Source organism: Wolffia australiana, chromosome 1 (genome assembly GCF_029677425.1).
Source record: "Wolffia australiana isolate 7733 chromosome 1, ASM2967742v1".
Classification (NCBI taxonomy): Eukaryota; Viridiplantae; Streptophyta; class Magnoliopsida; order Alismatales; family Araceae; genus Wolffia; species Wolffia australiana.
This window is the reverse complement of record NC_135835.1, coordinates 8,678,257-8,696,027: the sequence shown is the minus strand read 5'-3', so window position 1 is coordinate 8,696,027 and position 17,771 is coordinate 8,678,257. Positions and strand designations below refer to the sequence as shown.

General features: G+C 40.1%; 2 protein-coding genes across 3 annotated transcripts; one reads left to right on the top strand and one right to left on the bottom strand.

Annotated features, from left to right (window-relative positions):
- Positions 1 to 4,838: 4,838 nt before the first annotated feature.
- LOC144704863 (sister chromatid cohesion protein PDS5 homolog E-like) lies at positions 4,839 to 9,574 on the bottom strand. 2 transcript variants are annotated; one of them, XM_078577430.1, is made up of 15 exons: positions 9,340 to 9,574; positions 9,036 to 9,244; positions 8,368 to 8,571; positions 8,092 to 8,273; positions 7,788 to 7,914; positions 7,511 to 7,693; positions 7,347 to 7,397; positions 6,576 to 7,280; positions 6,381 to 6,488; positions 5,946 to 6,028; positions 5,806 to 5,857; positions 5,653 to 5,727; positions 5,535 to 5,584; positions 5,391 to 5,450; positions 4,839 to 5,310 (listed from the first exon to the last, which is right to left on the bottom strand). In XM_078577430.1, exons 2-15 carry the CDS (start codon positions 9,141 to 9,143, stop codon positions 4,923 to 4,925), a joined length of 2,376 nt encoding a protein of 791 aa, XP_078433556.1. In that variant the 5' UTR covers positions 9,144 to 9,244; positions 9,340 to 9,574; the 3' UTR covers positions 4,839 to 4,922. The 2 variants fall into 2 exon arrangements, with proteins under 2 accessions (XP_078433556.1, XP_078433564.1); XM_078577438.1 differs by having other exon boundaries at positions 9,348 to 9,574.
- A 321-nt stretch (positions 9,575 to 9,895) lies between these two features.
- Positions 9,896 to 12,582, top strand: SDF2 (stromal cell-derived factor 2-like protein precursor). The gene is made up of 6 exons (XM_078577449.1): positions 9,896 to 10,242; positions 10,329 to 10,469; positions 11,085 to 11,225; positions 11,401 to 11,450; positions 11,746 to 11,875; positions 12,298 to 12,582. Exons 1-6 carry the CDS (start codon positions 10,147 to 10,149, stop codon positions 12,397 to 12,399), a joined length of 660 nt encoding a protein of 219 aa, XP_078433575.1. The 5' UTR covers positions 9,896 to 10,146; the 3' UTR covers positions 12,400 to 12,582.
- The last annotated feature ends 5,189 nt before the right edge of the window (positions 12,583 to 17,771 follow it).

The window sequence follows — 17,771 nt, the reverse complement described above, 5'->3', positions numbered from 1 at the left end:
GTGTCCGGGCCTCGCACGCGGCGGACGGCGCACCGGCTCCAGATGGAATGCGGACCGTCAGGAGCGTGCGGCTGCTGGTCGGGAGAATTGGCGCAGAGCGGGGAATGGCTCAGCGGCGGCGAGGCTGCTAAGCAGTCTCTAGAGTCACGGGCACTGCGCGGTGATGATCGGCGCTGCGTTGGCGAGTCAGCACCAAGTGGCGAAGCCGGATCGTCAGCGACGCGGGGGGTCGGCGTAGATGGAGGTTGAGGCAACCCGGGGATGGCAAGGATCCAGCAGCAACAACATCGAAACTGGGGGCATCCACGGCCGGCCGGTGGCGGCGAAGACGACAGCGGCAGACGGTGGTTCTGGCGGTGATAATGGCGATCGTGCGGCAATGACGGCTCTAGCGGAGACGATGGCGATCGGGGTGGCGATGGCGGCGGGGGCGGCGTCCTTAGTTCTTCCTCCTTCCCCTCCTCTTCCCTTCTCTTCTTCTCTTTCTCTTCTTCTCTTTCTCTTCTTCTTCCCTCTTCTTCTTCTTCTTCTTTTTCTTCTTCTTCTTCTTCTTTCTTCTTCTTTCTTCCTCTCACGATATGACTCTTCAACTTCCAATATGAAAACTTCCAAATTCAAGAGTGTGTTCTTTGGGTGCCCACCCCCTCCTTATATAGGATGGTGAAGATGGGTCCCCATAACAACATAAGAAAAAGAGATAAGAGGAAGAAAGAAAAGGGAAACATGCCCATTGGCAGGGCTGGGAGGGGAAGATGTCCTCATATGGGCCTTCCCCTCACTACATTGATAAGGAAAACAAAAGGAGATAGAAATGGATAAATCCAATGAAGAAATGGCGCGTGCGTCATGCCGAGTACATGAACTCGGTGTCGCTGCGGTGGCTCGTCGTGTCGGCTGGACACGTGTCGGTGGCGGGCTCGGTGACGACGGTGGCTCCTCGCGTGCTGGCCCGATGACGTCCGGTGGTGCTGCGCCATCACTGGGTGCTTGAAATGCCCCTTCCCTACTTCAATTTTACTTAGGTTTTTCTCAAAAACCCCATAAAGTAAAATATATTTACCAAATGCCTCGATGATCTTATGCATATGACCCTCTTGGCCCATGTATCATTCTAGTTAATAACTTTAGTGGCCCAATAACAATTACTGGCCAACCTTATCAATAAACTATATCGATATATAGATTAATTAACTAAATATCAATTTAACCCAATCCATACGTTAAGTTTTCAACCATGGGGTGACAAGCTAAACCTTATGCTCTAAAAGATACCGAATAATGTTCGAACTCTCTCATGAAACCTTTTACTGTCATCGCTTACCATTTATGTATAATCCATCATCCTCGCGAGACTCTCGAACGAATTAAGGTATGGTTGATCGTCAAACCCTAATCTGTCATTTGATCAGTACTGATGCGTAACGGGGATGGTTGGAGAATGTATTCTCCAATATCCTTACTACCTTGGCCAGGTATTTACTACATCGTATTCTTTGAGTAAATTTTCTCTTATACCGAGGGCAGATGATCCTCTCGTGACCACTCAATCACCTCTTTGAGTTTCTTACTACGTCCGAGCTATGACTTGTGTGAATACAGTGATTAGAGGCTCGTAAGTCGTAGCCAAAAGGTAGTCGTCTATCCACAAAAGTTCTTCGTGTCTCAGGTCAATAGATCGCTTATACAACTGTGACATAATCAACCTGACTGGCGTTTAGGTATAATATCATTCAGGGATTCATACGGATCAATTCAGTGAACTCTTTCTCCAAAGACCACCCATTATTTGTCCTTAGTGTCTCCACACTAATAGCCATAGGATCAAATATACTTATTGTATAAGTAGGATCAATTAGTGCTATTCTAACCAGATAATTCCATGTCCATCTCGACTATCCATCAAATAGAAATATTTAGAATACATGTTTAAAGACTAATGATCCATGTATTATGATCCCATCATAATTCACTAGGTCATTGCACATATTCATGGACTTCATTATAGACATCACACTGGAATAATAATGAACGAAATATTTTCTTCAATGAACTTAAATAAATATGGTGGTGTGATTTGGCTTGACGGTCACATAGTATCCATCACTAGAATCCTTCGCTCTTGGAATACAAGAAAAAAAATCCAAGGGTGCCTTTTTTCCAATGATGGGTTGTTCTATTTATTAATTCAAGATCAAGGATAGATAGAGGAGAGAATAAGATCTAATCTCAAAATCTCAGCCCAAAACTCCTCCTAGATGACTAGATATCATTGTTTCAATTTCGAGGAATTTAACCCATCTGATTTTCTCTCTCCTTTGAATTGTATAGTGGATTGCAAGTGTGGCACAAAATTCTAGGAGTAGGAAAAAAACATTCATTCATTGAAAATATTTGAATAAATTCATAATTACATTAAATTACTTTCTATATGATTTTAACTTCAACAAATTCCATAAAAATTCTAGAAAATCCAAAAAAGTCAGAATATCATATTAAAAATATACTAATTCCTATATAGTATGTAAATAAATTATTTATGAGTTGTGAAATTATTTTATTCAAGAAATTAATGTCATCAAATTATTTTAAATTATCATAAAATAAAGAAAATTGGAAGTTGATTGTAAAAGTGAAATAAATCATTTTAAGGTTTAATATGATAATTTCAATGAGAATAAACACATTAAGTACATGAAATCACTATGAAAATTAGTGTGTTATTCGTGATTATCATCTATGTTTTTGAAATAATTCTAATTCTGATAAATTTCAAATTATTTTCAAACCAATTCTGAAGTAAAAAGTTAGGGACAGTTTCCCTATGCGTAAAATTAGTTAGCACCATAAAATATAGTGAAAATCGGTTGGATTATGTCTTCAATTTATTTTTATGATTTTAAACTATGAAGAAACTTATTAACCAAATGCCATAAAGCTCATTTTTGTCATAAATCACTTTTTGTATCAAATTTTGATGCCTTAAATAATGTGAAACTACTTGTAATGTTTCTCATAAAAATACCTCAATTATATATGTATATTTGAATATTTTATATTATAATCACCTGTATAGTTGAGAGAGATTTTTTTGTATCTTTGTCTCTTTTAAGATCTTGTTCTGTGACATTTATGAGAATGCTCAATCTACTTTGAAAAGTTTTAGCTAAATGCAAATTGTAACAACCTTGATTTTCTTTCAGAACTTCAAATATTTCGGTTAAATTCCATTGAGCTGTTGTGACATTTTTTACATGGATGCGGAAAAATTTTCACCTGATTTTATTTGTTTATTAAAGCTGAGGACTGACTAATAGTGTTCACCTCTTGATATACATCCTGATACCCGATCCGATATATGTGCAAAGGAAGATGGATACTGGCTATTATAAAGGATATCAAAGGGGTGTGGATGTTAGAGGATGATGATACATGATGTCAGATTCCAATATATGTACAGCGATCTGTTCTATTTCTCGGATGTCAATATATGGATGTCAGAATGTTTTTTGTTAAGTAACTTTCTATAATAACCCGCTCTATATTTTTTGTAGGCATAAAATTAAAAATATTTTTTTCTCGTACGTTGCTCATAGCTCGCTCCCCCCATAATTGACAACATCTTGTTATCTGACGCTTGCTGCCTCATGCAAAATGTTTAGTATTATTCCTATGTTTAAAGTAAACTATATGATCTATAAATAATTTTATGCATATAAATTTTTCTGAGTTAGTTAATTGTATTCCTAGTTAAATCGTTTCCCATTATAATGCATTATTAGATGATGTATTATAAGTACAACTTAGATAATTTATCTATTGTAATTTTATGAAAATAGTGTGGTTATTGTATTTAATCACATGTTTTATTTATTTTACTAATGTGAAAGTATTTATGATATATTCAAAATATTAAGTCAGATATTAGAAGAACAGATATCCACAACCGAGATTCGATCTCAGCATAAGGATCAATTCACAACATTTAATTTTCTTAAAATAGTGTGGTTATTGTATTTAATCACATGTTTTATTTATTTTACTAATGTGAAAGTATATGATATATTCAAAATATTAAGTCAGATATTGGAAGAACGCAAGGATCAATTCACAACATTTAATTTTTTATATGTTCAATGAAAATAATAGTCAATGAAGATATTTTAATACTGATGAATGCATACATTCCAGTTGACTGGTAAATATTGATCAGATAACACTTTCTAAAATATTCTCAGTACTTTCTGGAATATATCTCAGAGTCCACTGATACATCTTTAGAGTATGAACACAAAATTATGCTCCTTTTTGGGAAACATTATATAAGTCTCATTCAATAATTCACTAGCATATGACCACTTATCGAAGCATTAATTGTTCCTACTTTTATTAAATGCTATGCGCATGGTAATTGTGAAATGTAAGTATACCCTTTGTATATTTAATAATGATTGAAAAGCCTAAGTACATTGAAGAAAGTTCTCTAATATCTGATGATGAATTAATTGGAATTTAACAACTTGTTTGTTCAAATGGTTAAGTCTAAATGAGCGAGGCTATTGCATGCAGTTCGTATTGATAAGTATAGAAACATTCTACGATTAACGAGTATTACTGGCAATAAAACCCCAAGAAAATCGTGAATATAGTAAGCTTTCATAAATAGTTGACTGCCTGAAAGATCTTTAAGAGGGCGACTTTGTGAAATATAATGTTGGCTAGAGGTTATTTAGAAGATACAGAGAAAGGAGCTTTCTGTAGAAGAGATTGAGATTATGCCAGAGAGATGAAAATTAAAAGAGGAAGAGAGAAATTGATGAGGATGGGATAGTGAGGGAACATACAATCAAATCACAAAAGATACTATTAAATCTCTCTAAATCAACCCCTAAGCCAAAACATGAGATGCCTTCCCCACCAAATTTCTACTTCTTTCTCCGTTTAGTACTGTCCTCTACGCCACCCGAAGCCAAAGTCTCCCCACTGTCAACCTCTGTCTGTTCCTCCTCTTCACGAGCTTTCCGTTTCCGGCCGGGATCTTCCTCTGCGCCGCCACCACCGCCAGTGTCGTCAGTTCCAACAATGTCGTCTGCTCTTGCAGTGTGGCCCCCCTCAGCGGCCGAGGTATCCTTTGGCCGCCGCCCCCGCCGACGGCCACTTCCCGCGGATCTTACGGCCGAGGCAGCTCCACTCTTTCTCCCCCGCCTTCGAGGTTGGCTTCCTGAGTTGCCCTCGAGGGGCTTGGGGCGCCGTCCTCGCCTTTTACCACTGCCAGCTGTTGACCCATCAGCATCAACCTCACGAGGACGATCACTGCATGAGCCCAACCAAAAACGACTACCAAAATTCAGCGGACATTAACGATGAGACAAAGTGAAGTGGGTCAGCTCAACCTCGGAGATGCAGTTGACTTTGACTTTCTACCGGATGACTCTGACCTTCTCTTCTGTGCCCTGTTGCCCAAAATCTTGTTTCAATGATGCATAAAATTTACAGGGAAAGACGATCAACACCAAACAGAGGATGAAGTAGCATACGTTTCGGGAGTGCCATCGGAGGTTGATACAATTTTCTCCTCAATGCCCAGCTGATAAAAGTATACCATCAAATAACGAGACTAAGATGAATTCAAAACAGGATCTCCGAGGAAATTACCTTTGTACCCTTTCGGAACTTTAGAGTCTCCTTCTTCAGCAGCAGATTCTCTTCATCACCGTCGTTATACAGCACCTGAGAGGCAGGGGAATGTTTAAACTTAACGGGCTGACTTATGACTCTCCAGAGAAAGAAAAAAGTTAACACATTTACCTTGTGCTTCATGGTTGTCGGATTGTAGGACTCCACTATGCCGGCATAGAATCTGCAAGAATTTAAAATCGGGCCATCAAGAGTCAATACAATGAGAGCCCTCGGCCTTTTATGGTGAAATAGGGAGATGGTTCTCTTACTTCTTGTCATCTGGCCACCAGACTTTGATCTTGACGCCGATGAGACTCTCATCATATCTGATACCATGAAGTGTCTTAGGAGCCTGCAAGACACCGAAGCATTTAAATAGAGTCCTCGTCGAATGCAACTTGACAGAATGAATAATATAGTTTGCCGGCACCGGCGACAAGCATGAGAGGATGATGACAACGCATCATTGTCCACTTTCCGCGCATTGTAGACAAATGATGATGATTACTCATCATCATCCACTAGTCGCTTTCTCTACATTTAACGGGGCCAATGACGAGTCATAATCTTCCTAGTCATTCATCTGTGACAATCACGATTCTGTCCTTGTCATGCAGGACGCAGATGAGGATGATGACAGGGACAACTAACCATCATCCCTCATAGATAATGAACTTGTCATGCAAACCCTTACAGATATATACCTCCTCAGGAACAGGTTTCCTTCGACGTTTCTTCCGAGAGTTCTCCCCTGAAACAATCTGACTCTTGTCAACCTCGACAGCCACCGCCGCGGGTTCACCTCCAGTACCCTGAAGCAAGGAGATTGCAAATAATTCAACACTGAAGAGAAATCTCGTAAAAATCCTAAGAAAACGCAAAATGCCACCAGAAGATACCCCCAGAGTTGACACATCACCGCCGTTATCATCTTTAGGCCTCTCAAGACCTTCCTCCAAAGGTCTCTTTGGCTTCCGTCCCCGCTTTTTCTGAGGTTTGATCTCGGAACCTTCGATGGCACCAGAAGGCTTCCTTTCTATGATTTCCTTTCCAATCTTGGATCGAACTTTCCGAGTCCCGCTCCCATTTTCTCCATCTTCGAGAAGCCTTTTCGCCAAATCTTTGAGAGGCTTCTTCTCCAAGTCATCAAAATCTTCATCAACCTTCTCCACAGAGTTGCCGTTGGCAGACGCCTCGCTTCTCCGTCTCTTTATTGAGCCCCTGAATCCTGAGGAACGGCCTCTCTTTCGACGGGCAGAATCAGTGGATGCCGCATTATCTGCAGGTTGCTCTGCCTTCTCCACTTGTGCCTCCTCTCTAGGAATGCGTTCAGACAGAACCCTGCTCGCTCCGCGGCCGCGACCTCTTCTCTTGATGGGTGACTTGACATCTTCGTCTCTGATACTTCGACGACCTCTACCCCTTCTCGCACTGCGGTCTGACGCAGCATCTAATTCTTCCGTCGAGTACGTGCTGCGGCGAGAACGCCTACTTTTCTTCTCAGACGAACTATCATCTGCTGGCTGAGACGTGCCATTGTTCACCAAAGGTTCTGTTGCAGTTTCAGCAACAGCTTGAGCTTCTGACGGAGCCTTGCTCGAGACCTAGAAAGCAATGATAGCTTGACAGAAGGAATCAATATAATAAGCTAATGATCATAAGAAAAATACCTGTTCGGTTTCGCCAGAGACGGCAGTCTCAACTGCCTCATTTTCGTTCACCTGATGGGATTGACCTGATTAGTAAAAAAATCTGGAAGAATATGCGTTGTTGCCATTGATTGGTACAAAATTATCTTGTTTTGCGGAAACAAAAATGTCGATAACAAACAAACCTTTGCAGTATTAAGATGTTCCAATGCATCTGCGCTTTCTTGACAGATTGTCGCAATAATTTTACTGTAATCAGTTAAAGGGGCACCAACTGACTCGACGGCTTCCATCAGACAAGGCTTTAGCTTCACAGCACAGTTTGTGATGACTTTCTCCGCTAGTGTCCTTGCTACAGGCAAAATGTCCTGGAAATATAAGGAGAGGATTTCACTATTTGAACTTGGAAATAAAATAAATAAGGAAAAGATTTTGTAATGAAAGCCTGAGGATTGGGTGTACCTTGTTGGCTGTCTTTACGTTCAGTAAGAGCAAGGCTATAAGGTCAGGCGATATATCTTCACTTTCTTCTAAAACCAGACTCATTACTGTCTCCATTGAAGAAACAACATTTTCTGAGTGACTATCCCTGCAAACCAGTCATTTCATTTTCACCATAAAATAAAAATAAGAAACAGAGCCAATTTTTTGAAAGAAAGGAAGGATGTAAAATTAGGCACAAGCAAAAACACTTAGGGACTGGGTTGAAGTAGTGTAATATCCCCTATCGAGTGGTCCATGTAAGTATCAATAAAAACTTAATCACCTGATGGTCTTCAGGAAATGATGAAACATGTCCAGGATCAACGAATCACATTCAAGATCCAGCATCACCACACATGACCTTACTTTTGCCACGGTTTCAAGAATCGAAATTCTTTTGGCGTGCAGATTACTGGAGACATCATCCAGATTTCGAAAGGACTGAACGATCCTATGAAATATCTCCTGAAATTAAAAAAACCAAGATTAAATGTCATAGACAGCGGTCAAGATCGAGGCTGATAAACCAATTTTCATTTTTGTGCGAGGCATTCGAAACCTTCATCAAGTCATCATCGTATGGAGCCTCCGGAGCCGTTATTCTGGTAATCTCGCTAATGCAAGTGGTGACACTGACGCTCACGTTTGTGTCCGTGTTCTCCAAAAGATCTTTTGAAACAAGCCCCGTAATTGCCGGGTTCAGCGCAGTCAACATTGATTGGGTGGGCGACTGCTCGACTCCCGTTAATAAAGACTCTAATTCCTATAATACAAAAAAATACAGAAGATTGAGAAATGCAACCTAAGAGAAGTTATCAAAGATTGCAAACAGAACGCGTTTCCTTGGGAGTAAAACAACAGAAGTTAGGTTGAGTTTTTTCTGGAACCGGTAATCGCCAATGCCCCTTATCATAGAATCGATCATACATGGCGTATCAAACCACCCTGACGGGTAACTTCACTAGCCGACAACTTTACAAGTAATGGGCAGCTTAAAAAACAAGAAAAGAAAACGATTAAGTTCCGAGAGCAAGCTTTCGTCCCTCAAGAACGGAATTTCCGAAGACTGGCGCCAAAACAACAACCCATATGAATAAAACTACAAAATCAAGGGCAGTGAAAATTTGAAATCTGGTAAAACCCGCCAAACATGTCACGCATCAATGCGGTGAGAAACGCGCGGGCAAACATCAAAGGGGAAAGAAGAAAGAAAAGTCTAGGGCTTACGTCAAGAAGCGGCAGGAGATCGTCGACCGAACGGGGAGCCTTCTGGAGCCGGTTACCGGCATCCATGATCTTCTCCTCGAGCTCTTTCTCTGAGCTCTCCATCTCCATTCTTCAGGATCCCAGCAAAGACTTTCACGCTGGCAAACCGATCGATGATCCCATTGAAACCCAGCAGAACCCTAGAGAAGAGCTGAGCCCTTCTCTCTCACCTGATGGTGAACGGGAAAAAGGGTTGAGACGACAACCCACTACATTCTTCATGCGAACAAATGAATTAAACTCAAAAAAAAAATAATCAACGCACGTTTTCACCTCCTTCAAGAACAAATTTTTCCTGCTCTCTTCCCTCCTAGAAAGGTTACAACGCAAATGCGCGTGTATGAGCGACTGTGCTAGAGGGAGAAAGAAAGAGAAAGAGAGAGAATTTTAGAGAGAGAAAGGGAGAGAAATCTAGAGAGAGAGAGAGACAAATTCGGAGAGAGAGAGAGAGAGGGAGGGAGAAATTACCAGGGTAGTGAGGGAAATGGGGAGAGATGGGGGGAAGATCAGAGAAATACGTGATCGTGTGATCTGTCATGTTTTATCCAATTCGTCAAAGAAGTATCTTCGAGTCCGCCACGCGGATCCGAAACCGACTACCCATTAGCATTTATTTTATCAAAACCCCCAAATTTATAACTTTTCCGACAATATTTATTTTTGCGAAAAAGGCATTCCAAGGTTTTCCCGACGATTTATTTACTTATTGAGAAACACGTAGGTGGACCATTGAAAACTCGCCACGTCATTAAATATTCACATGGCGTCTTCCGATTGGTTGAGGTTCGTGGAAAGGTTACGATTTCTCGAAGGGGAAGAGGAGAAGAGGAAGAAGAAGAAGATTTGGGGGAAAAGATCGGCGATTTTCGCACTGGAGATTCGAGAAGAGCGAATCGTGGCTCCCTCTGAGGCTCAAGGCCTCGCTCGAAGGAAGAACATCGCCGCTTCTGCTTCGCCGAAGACCGCCGCTTCTGGGAGAGAGTCGAAATCTGTAAGGGGATCGAAACAGCGTTTTCCCCAGACCAATCTCCGCCTCTGGCAGCAAACTTGGTTCTTGATCCTTCTCCTCGTGATGGGTCTGTCTTTTTTTGCGCTGGCCGTCGTTCTCTTCCTCGGTTTGGAAGTCGAGGAGGGCTCTCCCCATCTATCTTTCGCCGCGGGCATCGAGGTCTGTTAATCTTATGAATACTTGCTTGCTCTTCTTTTTCTTTGCTTTTGTGATGAGAATTGTTGGAATTGATTTGCTCGTCGCAGGTCACTTATGGGACTACTCTCAAGTTGATGCACGAGAAGACTAAATTTCGACTCCATTCCCACAATGTTCCGTATGGAACGGGGAGTGGCCAGCAATCTGTGACGGGATTTCCCAATGTTGAGGATGCCAATAGCTACTGGGTATGTGTAACATCTAGTCTGTCGCCCTTAAATCTGACATTTTTTTTCTAATTCGGGATTCCATTCTTGTTTTTGCATTTACTATCCAACATATATATCTTTCTCGTTGTAATAGTGTTGTGTCAATATAGGAATCGGGACGATAATTCATGGAAAGCCTGCGATCAATTAACCTAGAGAGCCGTAACCTAGATTTTGATTGTGGGATTTTCCGGTTCAGTTACCTTGAAGCAACGTCGTACTGTATGTCTGAGATAATGTCGAGCAGTAGAAAAATAATAATATTTATGAAAATTCATTCGAGTCTGGGATAGTGCTAGTCGAAAATTCATTCGAGTCTGGGATCACTGCGTACATGTTTTTCATTTGCTCACGTCTCAGATTGCTTTTCTCTCCGTAATTTTGAGTGTTTAGTGTTTGATTCTTTTCATTTTTATTAACTTTTATTGAATTCCTCTTATTGTTTTCAAAGCGTCATAATTATTTTCCCTGATCCAGGTGTTATAATTTGTTTCCCGTAACATTCATGTAGTGTATTCTGGTTTTCTATCATATCTCTGATGTACTTCTTTGGAAAGGCACCTCACGTTCTATTTCTTTGCCCCAAATCTGCAGATCGTGCATCCCATTCCAGATTCATCAGCCAAACAAGGGGATCCGATTAAAACAGGAACTTTGATCCGATTGCAACACATGAGAACTCGAAAATGGTTGCACAGCCACTTGCACGCTTCTCCAATCTCTGGGAACCTCGAAGTATATTTCTGCCTTCCTTCTCTGCCAAATGAATTAAATATCTTATTTGAATAAAAATAAAATACGGGGTTATGTAGATAAACAAAAGGGAGATAAGTAGAAAGGAAAAAAAGTCTAAAAATGATGATGCAATTTCTCAATATGGATGGTGAGTGAAAGATCTCAATTCTTGCAGGTGAGCTGCTTTGGAGGAGACCAAGAGTCTGACACGGGTGACTACTGGCGGTAAGTTAATCTTACCCAATGTTTGGCGATATTCTTGATCACCAATCATATAATAGATCTGATCGATTCCCCAATTGGATCATCAATCAGGCCGGTCAACTTTTGACTCGATCAAGTGATCCAATCTTTGATCAGGCGTAGGGTTTGGTGATCAAGTGATTGAGATCGAATGACCCGATCTGATTATCAGTTGGGATCATTAGATAAATGGACTATGCCGATCCAATCTCTAATATGGTTGATCGGATCAGATCCTGAAACTTACTTTTTCTTAAGACTATGGGATATTTTGCAGGTTGGAGATTGAGGGAAATGGGAAGACGTGGAGGCAAGATCAGAAGATTAGATTGAAACACATGGACACAGGCGGTTACCTGCATAGCCATGATAAGAAGTATGCTCGGACTGCCGGGGGGCAGCAGGAGGTAAAATACTATCACACCGCTTGGTTGTGGTATTCCTGGGTTCTTAAATCATGGGCTCAGAAAAACTGATTCTGTTTATCCGAAGTTCCATTCGTTGAATTTATTGATTCGGTTCCGACTAGATAGTCTTATTCGATTTCAATTTCAAGGAATTTCTTAGACTCTATTAGTTAATGTTTTCGACATATAACGGTGTTGATTTGCAAAAGTTTTGAATAAAATTTGTTGTGTAACTTTCCGACATCTCAGAATCTCATGAAAATTCTTGGAATCTCGTGAATATTTTAAATGGCTCCTTGTGGAATTTGTGGTGTTAATGGCCTTAATATTGTTTAATTGTCGAGTTTTAAAACTGTAACCAATAAATTTAGATCCAAGTTCATTGTAGTTGTTGTATTTATCTTATATTACATCCTTCACAGGTATGCGGGGTAAGTGAGAAGAAGCCCGACAACATCTGGCTGGCGGCTGAAGGTGTGTACCTCCCAGTCAACACCAACTCCGAGAAGTCTGCCAGCTCGTGATTTCTCCATTATGCGAAGTCAACGACACCTTTCTTGATGAGTAAAACTCTAATCCAATTTAATACCATGTCTTCGTTCTGTGACTCCCTCTACCCCCTTCCTCTTGCTCTCTTATATCCAGTATAGGAGAGACTGAGATACTCTAGTTCTATTATAGTCAGTAGTGGCTAAATTTCACCTGAATACTGTGTCATTCATACCAGGATGGAAGTGTTGGCCATCCCAAATATAATGGCAGAAACAATGAATGGTGCAAACTGGAAAGCAATGGAATTGGTTTAGTTACCTTTCGACAAAAAAGCAGACAAGCGCGAGTACGTTTGCAATACCAAGTAAAATTTTGATTGGATCAATAGAGAGGTACAAAATTAGACTAGAGCTAAGAGCTTCAGTTTGTCACTTGGTATTGCCTTTAAATAAAGCTTTGCCCTGGTGGCAAAGTTTAACAGGATATGCAGACTGATTGTATTGGCAGCAAACTATACGGCTTGCCATGAGCTTGGTTTGGCTAATTATGTCATTTTATAGTTTTTGATTTTATAGTGTTTGATATTTATAATTCTCCTTGTAAGCACAAAGCCAGTAAGGGTCGAATCCACTAGGCACAAAGTATTGAAAAGGGAATTTAAAATTTTAGGAATTTTACGAATCTTAATTTTAAAAAAAAATTAATTTAGTAAAATCAAATTACTCAAAATTAATTTTTAAATACTTCTACGGGCGGGCGAACGCAAAAATTGAAGGTAGCAGTCGTGATGGTGAAAAACTAAGCTATCTAGGACGACAATAAGTTAAGAAAAAGGTCGACGACATGAGTCTTAAAGAGACCAAATATTACACTAACCTCACTGCCATGTGCCCAACTGGCTGAATGATGTTTTTTTTTGCAACTCTTGACCAGCTCATCACTCCTTAGATCTTTTACTGTCGAAAAAAACACCTAAACTAGATTTTTGGAGAATCTGATGATTGTATTTAAGAAAAAAATCTGATAGTGTATTTTTATATTGATTGGAGGGTCCACTTATAGATTTGAGACCACATATGGATAAAGAGGGTCAAAGCAAAATGGCCTTTGAGCTCCAAACTCCTTATGAAATAGATAGACAACATGTTTTAAAGTTTGAGCAATCAAGGATGTTGCTTTATTCTCTCTCCTCCTCGATACTTGCACCAAAACTCTGAGCCAAAATCCGTGCATAGATTTAATCTCCATTATGCACTAACACGTGTCCTCAGATTCTTTGAAAAAACTATCCATAATTACATCAAAATCAATGTATTTCAATCTGAGGGACACATCTCCAAATTGGGAAAAGGTGCCAATCATTGGTTGAGATTCCATGTTTAATACACCGTGCCTAATCCAGTTTCTCCAAGTGCACTTCAAAAAGAATAAAGAAGAAAGGATATTCCAACGCTAGATTGCTCTTTTTTTTATTTGTTCAATCATATGATGATAAGTGTGCCTTCGTCACTCGGCATTTATTGTGAAAAAGGCAGATTTTCTTTTTTATTGGCAGCACATTTTGTATTTAAATGGATGTAATAAATTTTATTTCAAGAAGTGCACAACAATCATTAGTGACTACCAATGATTGGCCGACGCCAGTCATTGGCCCTAATCCAACCGAGCGTGATTCCAACACCTGGTGAAGCACATTAATTCAAATAAATTTGTACTTTCAATCTTAGAAATGTTTGAATAAATCCAAATATATATATACATATATATATATATTATTTATAGATTTAATGTCAGACTTCCATATTTTTCCAAAAAATCAGCATATCATTCTAAAAATGTAATAAGCCCGTAAAAGTATCTAAATAAAAATCCATATATATTCTAACTTGTAAAATTATTTTCTTTAAAAATCCATATAAATACCATACAATTGGGTGGAAACCAAAATCATTATTGAATTCATAGAAAATTATTTATAGCTCAAATAACATGAATGTTATGATCATGTCAATGAAAATAAACATGTAAAATACATGAAATCAATATTAGAAATAGCATCTTATTCATGATTATCACCATGCCAGATCCTATTTTGCCTTAATACAATCCCCAGACCTGCAAAAGGGTCCATTTTCATTTTTACTAACCATATCTTATCTCAATATACTTCCAGCCCATTAAGGGGGGCAGAAAAAAACATTGAAGTTCCTGGATATCTTGGCTTCCGTAGTTATTTGAGATGCCTCTCTCATCTAACTTGGGATAGGTTAAGTAAAAAAAGTGATATTATTTATCCAGATTTGTAAGGTCGTAAAACAATACTTGCATAGCTAAGAACACATTTGAAATTCATACTGATGTCGCATCCTCTGTGTTTTAGCTAGTTGGATATAATATTGACATGCCCTCACACAAATATGTTGCTTTTAAAATAGGATATTGAAATACATAATGACTTTAAATGTTAAATATTACATCACCCCTGGTTGTACAGCTACATTGATCCTCACTGCCAATCAGACAGCTACAACTGGTCAAGCAGTCTGTTGTCAGATGGTGTTTCCATCTAAGACCTGTACAAATAACTTACGAGTGGGAAGTAATCCCACTTTTGATATTACATCATAATAAGAAGAATCTCTCTCAATAGTCCAAAAACATTCTATAAGATGACTTTTCATTAGATTTCTAACTTTGAAGAACATTCAAGACCAAATATTCAAGCCATTTGTTCCTGGTGACACACAAATTCATAGGATCTAGAACCATGTTTTTGGTGCAGGCCTTGCAGATATCTAATAGTAAAAGGAAACCTCACTCCAAGCCACAATGAACCACATATTTATTTATTGTTTTGATCTATTTAGTTAGTTTTTTGGTACCACGATAAACCAATGATTATTCATGATGTATCATCTTTTTTATATATTTATTTGCATTAAATTTATACTATGTGCACATAATCAAAGTTAAAGCAGACTCATAGAGAAACAAATTTATGTAGAATATTTTTTGATGGTTTTTTGAATTTGGTTCTGGATTTTTATCTCGAGTGATCCCATTGTGCTGAGTTTCATAATATGGTTTGTTTATAATACAGCCAATTATTGGCTGACCCAATTAATGCAAAATGAGTCATTATGTGTTGAAAAGGTCAAACCCCCAAACCAACCCTTGATATATTCTCTTTTCTCCCTTTGAGTTGAGTAGAGTTTCTTGGAAGTTCTTTTGAACTAGAAGTCTCTTCCTCCTTCCCTCTCTCTTGGAGTTGGTGCTCTCTTGACGGTGACGACGCGGGGACGTGACGAGGCTAACGAGTACGCCTCAGTGTTTCTCCTCGTATCGTCTTGGGATCATCCTCAACATCTTCTGCATTGGTTCACGTCCAAGTACACTTCCGCGAGTGTGTGCGCCCAACAAGTGGTATCAGAGCTACATGTTGGAGGGGATGTGTTACGGCTTAGGAAATGGTGACTTCCATTATTGAACAAAAAGGATGTGATTGAGGCTTCGGATGATTTGAATCATGGAGGTGTCAAGGATGCCAATTGGAGACGAATGCAATTGAAAGCCGGTAGCACTATTCATCAATGTTTGTCGGATGGTGCAAGATATCATGTTTCCGAGCTTGAAGATCCTGCCCAGATGTGGAAGACATTGGCTCGGCGATATGCGGGGAAGACGTCTATGAGCAAAGCTTTGTTGAAAGCAAAGCTATTTGTGCTTCGGATGGCCGAAGGTACCAAGTTGCATGCTCATATTGATCATTTCCAAAGCCTTTGCGTTGAACCACAGAAGTTTGAGGACGACTTGTCTGAGGAGAGCAAAACGATCATCTTGTTGATTTCGTTGCCTAACAAGTACGAGAACCTTGTGACGACTATACTTCATGGGACGAATATGTCGAGTCTTGATGAGGCAATTTTGACATTGATGGAGTTTGACCAGAGGCGGTCTGCATCTGATTCGGATCAGAGTCAAGGTTTGTTTGTGCAAGGCGGGCAAGAAAGAGGTTGTATGACGGAGGGAAACAACATCGGAGAGAAGAAGAAGGGACGGTCCAAGTAAAGGGCCAACTGGTTGAAAAACCAGGAATGTCATAAGTGCCATGTCAGAGGCACTTAAGGCGTGATTTTCCGAAGCTGAATAGCGTTAAGGGAGAAGTTGGAGAGACGAGTTCGGCCAATGTCGCAAAGGAGGAGGATAGTGATGATGGTGAAGTATATTCTGCCCTAGTTGCGGCTGCGGAGTTGGCAGACACATGGATCCTTGATTCCGGCTGCTCTTATCATATGTGTTCACATGCTAACTGGTTTGACTCCTCTAGGAATTCGACGGGAACTGTTCTATGGGAAACAATCCTCCGTGAGAGGTTGTTGACATTGGGAGCATGAAGATTTTGATGTTTGACGGCATGGTGAGAATGCTAGGGAATGTGTGGCATGTAGACATGGTCGTTCTGTTCTTTTGGTGCGAATTGTTCGTTCTGTTTGGTTTTTCGAACAGAACAAAAATGAATTCGAACAGAACATTGAACAGACCCGTGTTCTGTTCTTTTGTTTGCTTTGTGCGAATTTTAGTCTAATTTTGTGCGAATGTGCGAATTTTTTTTGTTTTTGAAAAAGAAAAAGAACATAACAAAGAACAAGGGCCTGTGCGGTTCTTTTGTGCAAATTTTGTGTTCGTTTCAAATGAACAGAACACAAAGGCCATGTCTAGCGGCATGTACAAGCCTTGCATCAGAACTTGATTTCGCTTGGTGTGCTAGAGGCGAATGGATGTTCTTATCAGTCCTAGAACGGGATGCTCAAGGTTTGTAAAGGTTATCTTGTCATTATGAAGGGGAGTCAACAACGAGCCAACATTTATAGACTTGAAGGGAGCACCGTTGTAGGTGGAGCTGCTACAACAACACCACATGAGCCATCAACTGAGGACACTCAATTATGGCACTTGCGGCTAGGCCAAATGAGTGAAAAAGGAGATGGTATCTCGAAGAAGGTGGAGCACCTTGAAGATGATCAAGTGACAAGTACATTGGCTGGGAAGTTTGCCAAGGTGGAGATTGTTGAAAATGTCAAACCCCCCAGCCCTAAGTTTCAGGATTATGGGGGTTGACTTGGTACATCCTGGAAAGTAGGATGACCTAACACATCCTTGAAAATAGGACTGTGCCTACTTTCTAGGACCGTGCCTAGTTTTTAGGGGGCATTTAGGCCTTGGTTTGTGCCTATAAAAGGCCCCCCATCTCCCCTGTTTTCTTAACCCCCAAAACATCCCTTGATGTATTCTCTTTTCTCCCTTTGAGTTGAGTAGAGTTTCTTGAAAGTTCTTTTGAACTAGAAGTCTCTTCCTCCTTCCCTCTCTCTTGTAGTTGGTGCTCTCTTGACAATGACGACGCGGG